This window comes from Grammomys surdaster, unplaced genomic scaffold (assembly GCF_004785775.1).
Source record: "Grammomys surdaster isolate TR1022 unplaced genomic scaffold, NIH_TR_1.0 126187, whole genome shotgun sequence".
Classification (NCBI taxonomy): Eukaryota; Metazoa; Chordata; class Mammalia; order Rodentia; family Muridae; genus Grammomys; species Grammomys surdaster.
In genome coordinates, this window is record NW_021620993.1 from 8674002 (window position 1) to 8680001 (window position 6000).

Below are 6000 nucleotides of genomic sequence, written 5' to 3' on the forward strand. Positions count from 1 at the left end.
CCAAGACCATTCCTTCCTGAGGGAGCCTAGCCATTACTGTGACCCCATGGGAAGCCCCGGGTGGCTGACATCTTCAGCAACTGTGGAGTCTCTCCTACACCCAGTCTTCTCTGTGCCTGGCGGAGCTTATAAAATCCCTCAGCACCATAAATCATGTCAGGAGCTGCTCTGTGCTTTCTGCACATTCCGGCAGGCAGGCAGGCAGGCAGCCACTGAGCAGGGGGTGTCCCTGTCCTCTCAGTGGGAGTTTTAGAAGCTGCATTCAGGGCTCCCAGCAAGACCTCCACTCTGGGCTATGCAGGTGTGGCGTGCCTTAGGGCAGGCTGGATGGATGTGGCCAGGCAAACTCTCAAGTAGTCCCCATCACCACCTCTCAGGCCCAGCATGTCCAGATACCTCCCAGGATACTCAGGTCCCTCTCTTTCTGCAGAGAGATGGCTGCTTGCTACCTGAGATGGTCAGGAACTGCAGGAAGTTCCTGAAAGTTGAGATAGAAGGAACCGAAGGGGCAGGGACCCCGTATATTGCTGCTTTTCCTTGTTTCAGAGGCTTGTGTGCTCGTAAAACTGGACATGTGGCTGACCCCTTCCTGATAGTTCCGCCTTACCTGAATAATGGGGTTTGCATGAGGATTCCAGGATTTCTCTAGGTCATGGTGTCTCTTCTCATGAGAGCTCTTATCCTGGCATGGTCATTGTGTCATTGAATGGCCTTCTGGTGCCAGGTCTGGAGTGTAGATGCCATTAGTGTCCACCCTTTGAGAGTCCCTAGGTGGCTTCAAAGATCCTGAGGAACAGTGCCCACCTGGGATGTCAGATAGGTGGGCTCAGCTCTGCAGGGTCTAGGTGGGGGCAGGGCAGGCTGCCTGTATGCCGCTCTGGGTCTGGATGTTCTGGGTTGCATCCAAGGACCCTCCCTTCCTAAGGACCACTTCAGAAGGGCCCTGAGTTTAGGGGTGAGTAAGGGGGTGAGTAAGTGGGATGAGAAGTAAGGCTTCTGTATAACTTAGAATCCCTTTCCTGCTTTCAGAGGCTTGTGTGCTTGTAAGACTTTGGAAAAATATAAAAAGGTTAAAAGAAACAACCCCCACCCACCTGTAACTACGCCATTCAGACAGAACCAGGGCTGACATTTCGCGTAACTTCCAGGGTTGTTTTTATGCATTTATATATGTTCTATATTTTTAAACAAAAATAGTATCATGCTATATACATTATTTTATAAGCTGCTTTTTCTCCTTACATAGTATATCTTTCTTCATCAGTGCATATAGGCCTTGATTTTTTTACACAGGCTGCATAGCATTCTCTGCTGTGGACGTGCATAAATATTTAACCAGTCCTCACAGGTGGACGCTAAGGGTACTTCCATATTGCCCAAGGCCATTCTGGTAGTTCAGTCTCCATGGCCAGCCCCCACCTTGGGCTCAGAGGGTCTGCATGTTATCAAGGTTCTACTTCCAGAAGGGCCCTGCAGGTGGCCACCCTTTCTGTCAGTCAGTATAGTGGGAGAGCAAGGTGGGTCTGCGAGGTACCCTGCTCTAACCCTCTACCTTTCTCCTCTCCAGAGCTGAACCCATCAGAACCACTGTCTTCCAGTACCCCGTCGGCTGGCCGCCAATGCAGGAGCTGCCCCCCTCCCTGCGGGCACCCCCACCCGGAGGATGGTCCGTACAGTCCAGAGTCCAGTGGGGCTGAGCTCTTCCCCACCTCCCTGCCTGACTTCCCACCTGTCTCATCAGTCACCGTAAAGACAATTGCCCAACCTAGGAAGCAGAGCCGCCTTCCCTCCATTGCCCTGGGGCCTCTGAGCCTGGCCTCCCCATCCACCCACCATCCCCGGGGCATTTCTCAAGAAGATGGGTGAGAAACACCCCAGTGTTTATAAAGGAAGTCTGTCCTGATGGCTGGCCTGTCTCTTGTTGGCATGCTGTTCTTGGCTACGTCCTCCTGCCTCCATCAGGGGACAGGTGGGCTGGAGTGAGACAGTGGCCCCTCCAGGGTACTTAAGGTAGTAGAGGCTCAGCCAGGCTGGGCATAGCGTATGCCAGTGTGGCAACAGCCCAGCTAGTAAGTGGCCCCAGGCTGGGGAAGGGAGCTGAGGACTGCCAACCGTCTCGGCCCCTGAAGAGCTGTAGGCTTGCATCTGCCCAGGCTGAGCTGGTGCCAAGAAATGGTGTGACACAGGTGGAGCAAGCGTGAGAGCTGGTCTCCGGCCTCGAGGGTGCAGAGAAGGGGGGCCCCCCAAGAGGGCAGGCCCTGGACTTGGAAGAGTGGTCTGTGGCCACTGAGAGTGTAGGGCTGTGGCAGACCCTCAGGGGACTCAGATCCCTAGGGAGTGGCTCAGGGCCTTCCAAGGTTACACCCTGTCCAGTGGGGAGTCACTCGGGCTTCAGGGTCTCTGCTTCCTTCCTCAGTTGGGCTTCTAGGTTCTGTGCTAGGAGACAGTTCTGCCCTTGGTCTCTAAGCCTTTGGTGGGTGGCTCGGAAATTCATGGGCCTTGGGGCCCTCTCATGCTCCATCTTGCGTGAGCATCTGCCTTTCCTGAAAAGCCCCGTGGAAGAAGAATCTGAAACCAGATCTCAGGCCCTTAAAGCCTCAGGCTCCTCACCTGTGAAATGGGCAGACACAGGCCCCAGAAAGTGCATGGAGGACTAGCTTTGGGTCTAAGGAGTGTCAGAGAAAGAGACCCAGGAGCCTCAGCCTTGTGCCCACCTCCACCCTGCCCACTGCTCTGGACACGAGTTTCTTGCTTGCCTAAAAGATCACAGCACTAACTGGATCCTGGAGGCTCCTGTGCAAGTCTCTCCTTTTCCAGGAGCTCCTGAGTGGTGGGAAGTGAATGCTACACGCAGGCCAGGTGAGGGCACAGGCAGGGTATAGGGGCTAGGGCTGTCCTCAAAGCCACCACCAGGTCCTCCACAGCTGGGCCATGGCTCCATGCAAGGCCTGTGGGGTGAGGATTGGGTGGTCCATGTCCAGGCTCGAAGTGCCCAGGGTTGGTGGCCCAGGGAGCAAGCTGGGGGGAAGGGCTGCAGGCAGCGGTGGGTGTGGAGTGGGCGCTGCGGACGCCAGGTGGGCACCCACATGGTGCCTATTTCATGCCACTGCGCAGCACCTGGTTGGCTGCGATGAGCATGACACTGATGATGAAGGCGATGGCAAAGGCGCAGATCAGGCTCTTGCGCACGCACGTCTGGCGGATCTGCTGGTTGGAACAGGCTGCAGCCGCCCACCAGGAACACCAGGGAAAGAGACAAAGGGGGACAGTGAAGGGATGGAATCAGATCTGCTCTTTGGCAAAAGGACTTGACTTGGGGCAAATGGGGACACCAGACTGGGATAAGTGAGTGGTCCCCTATGCAACCCTTGGTGTGTGCACCTGCTCAAGCACTGGAACCCACCCAGAAAGCCCTGAGGCAGGCCACTCACTCTCCACATCCACAGGGCACCCCGAGGCAGGCCACTCACTCTCCACGTCCACAGGGCACTCCTCAGCAGTGCCCAGGTGGCTCTCCTCTTCCGTCATGATGATGTTCTCGATGTCCTTCATGGACAGATGTTCACAGAAGGTGTCATAGAGGAGTCGCTTCAGCTCGTCCACTGTCAGCTTCTGCATGTCACACTGGGGTGGGTGGCAAAAGGGACAAGTGTTCTGGCCATTACCCTGCCACAGCCCCCACCCAGCACCCAAAGGCACAATCCCAAAGGCAGGCCTCCAGATTCCATAACACTGAAGCACCTACTGCATTCATTCCGCAGGAGCCCAGGCCTCCAGGGAGCAGGACACCCAGTGGACAGTGGTCATCCCCCACTTGTTGTGGCGTGGGTCTAACCATTCACAGGCCCCCACGACACCTCCACAGAGCAGAGTCCATTCAGCCAGGGCATACCTTCCAGAAAACTGTGTCAAAGTCAGTTCCATGGAACTTCTCTGGGATCCCCGAGGTGGAGAGCTTGGGTCCCAGGAGTGTGACAAACTCCTCAAAGTCCACTTGGCCATCACCTAGAGTGGGCACAGGGTCAAGCTGAGACGGCATGAGCAGGCACCCCAGAGTTCAGGGCATGAAATGGAGTCTTGGCCTGCCTCTGACCAACCGTGACACCTCAGTCCCTTCCCTGAACCTTCAGTCAATTTCAGGGGTGCCTAATGTGCCAGGCTCTGAGCTAATGTCAAGGCTACCAAACGTGGTGGAGCTCTACAGAAGAGCATGTGGGAGGAGAGCAGCAGATGGTCCCCAGATGTGGGACACCCTGCTGGTACACCCAGATCTCTCATGGCCCTCAGCACAGTGTGATCATCCACTGATATCCTCCTTTCTGCCATACAGATGGGAAAGGACCTTGCACTCTGGGGGGACTTGGCATTACTAATCATTCTCAGTAGTCTATCTTTAATAAAAATACCAGGTGACAGGACGGGCAGTGGTGGCGCACGCCTTTAATCCCAGCACTTGGGAGGCAGAGGCAGGTGGATTTCTGAGTTTGAGGCCAACCTGGTCTACAGAGTGAGTTCCAGGACAGCCAGGGCTCCACAGAGAAACCCAGTCTCAAAAAACAAACAACAAAAATACCAGGTGGCAAATGCAGCCGCCGTTTCTTTGTGTGGTAAAAGCTGAGCTATTTATCCCACACTCCTTTTCCATACTTAAAATCTTTCTCAGACTAGAGTGAGAGGGGCAGTCTTGGACCCTAGGACTGTCATACCTCTTCTGGCCTCCACTTTCTAGGATGAGAACTGTTGGTACATCATGACCACCCAGGAAGCAAAAACCAGAGTGGACTCAGGTCCACTCCACAGTTCAGGTCCTGGGGTGATGGTGGGCAGGTAAACAGGCAGGGCATCTCACCATCCATGTCTAGCCGCTGGATGATAACCTCCAGCTCCACTTCGTTGGGCATGTAGCCCAGGGAGCGCATGGCTGTTCCCAGCTCCTGCTTAGAGATGAAGCCATTGCCATCTCGATCGAATACCTTGAAGGCCTCTCGGATCTCTGTGGAGGAACAGAGAAGCTGAAATCAGCCCTGTCCCCAGCAGCCCCTTTCTGAGATTCCTGAGATCTGAGATTTCCACTCAGAACCTATAGCTCTGTTGAGAGCCAGTCATAGGGTGTCCAGGATACACTCTTGAGCTGTGATCTGGGGGATCTCTGGGCCGGCAAGGAAGAGGAGACAAAGGTACATCTGGCCTGAGACAGTGACCACACTTGGGTCTGACAGCCTTCCTGGTGTACTCAGGACTACACCATGTGGTGGGTACAGAGAGAGCACCAGATGCTGGCCAGGTTAGCTGCTGAAGGCTCCCTACTTGGTATTATCCTGCCTCATCCCTTCCTGCTGGACTTCCTGTCCCATCAGGCAGCACTAGCTCATGGTGGGATGGCCACATAATTCTAGCTAGTGAGTGATCGAACTCACAGGCCTCCTGGTTTAGACAAAGATAGGAATAATAGCGGATCCACACCAGGCCTAGGCATGATCTTTGAGCTTCACACTCTCCATAAGTACAGTAGGGAAGACTTAGGCCTGAGGATCTGAGGGATTCTGCACTTGGACCTAGGGAACAATGCACTTGACTGGGACTTTGGGACCAAACAATACAAGACATGCTCTTAGGCCAGCCTTAGTCTTCTGCACAGCAAATGGGTGGTATGTGGGAGCACCATTAAAGCAAGCACAGCAGGAAGCCGCCGAGGGTTCCTAACCTCCCACCTTTGCTCTACCTGTCTCTCTGCTGCCATCTCGTGATAATCAAATCCAGCGGGCTCCTAAAGAACATTCCCTAGAGGGACAGACTTCAAGTCATTCCATCCAGCTCCCTGTGGGCTCCTTGTTCACCTGCCATCCTCATGGCCTTGCCTAAATTGATTGTTCCCTGGGTAGAATTTCACTCAGTAGGCAAAGTCAAGGTGCGTGTGTGTGTGTGTGTGTGTGTGTGTGTGTGTGTGTGTGTGAGAGAGAGAGAGAGAGAGAGAGAGAGAGAGAGAGAGAGAGAGAGAGA

At 54.5% G+C, this 6000-nt stretch overlaps 2 protein-coding genes across 2 annotated transcripts in view; one reads left to right on the top strand and one right to left on the bottom strand.

Moving 5' to 3' along the window:
- Positions 1 to 1903, top strand: part of Zmat5 (zinc finger matrin-type 5) — a 32215-nt gene extending 30312 nt beyond the window's left edge. Inside the window, exon 6 of the mRNA XM_028758185.1 lies at positions 1568 to 1903. Coding sequence (XP_028614018.1) covers positions 1568 to 1697 — 130 coding nt within the window. The 3' untranslated portion in view covers positions 1698 to 1903. The remainder of the gene's footprint in view (positions 1 to 1567) is intronic.
- Cabp7 (calcium binding protein 7) overlaps positions 1138 to 6000 on the bottom strand; it is a 10877-nt gene continuing 6014 nt past the window's right edge. The window contains exons 2-5 of the mRNA XM_028758184.1: positions 4850 to 4993; positions 3893 to 4005; positions 3471 to 3624; positions 1138 to 3221 (exon numbers count right to left, since the gene is read on the bottom strand). Of these exons, the coding sequence (XP_028614017.1) occupies positions 3094 to 3221; positions 3471 to 3624; positions 3893 to 4005; positions 4850 to 4993 (539 nt within the window). The 3' untranslated portion in view covers positions 1138 to 3093. The remainder of the gene's footprint in view (positions 3222 to 3470; positions 3625 to 3892; positions 4006 to 4849; positions 4994 to 6000) is intronic.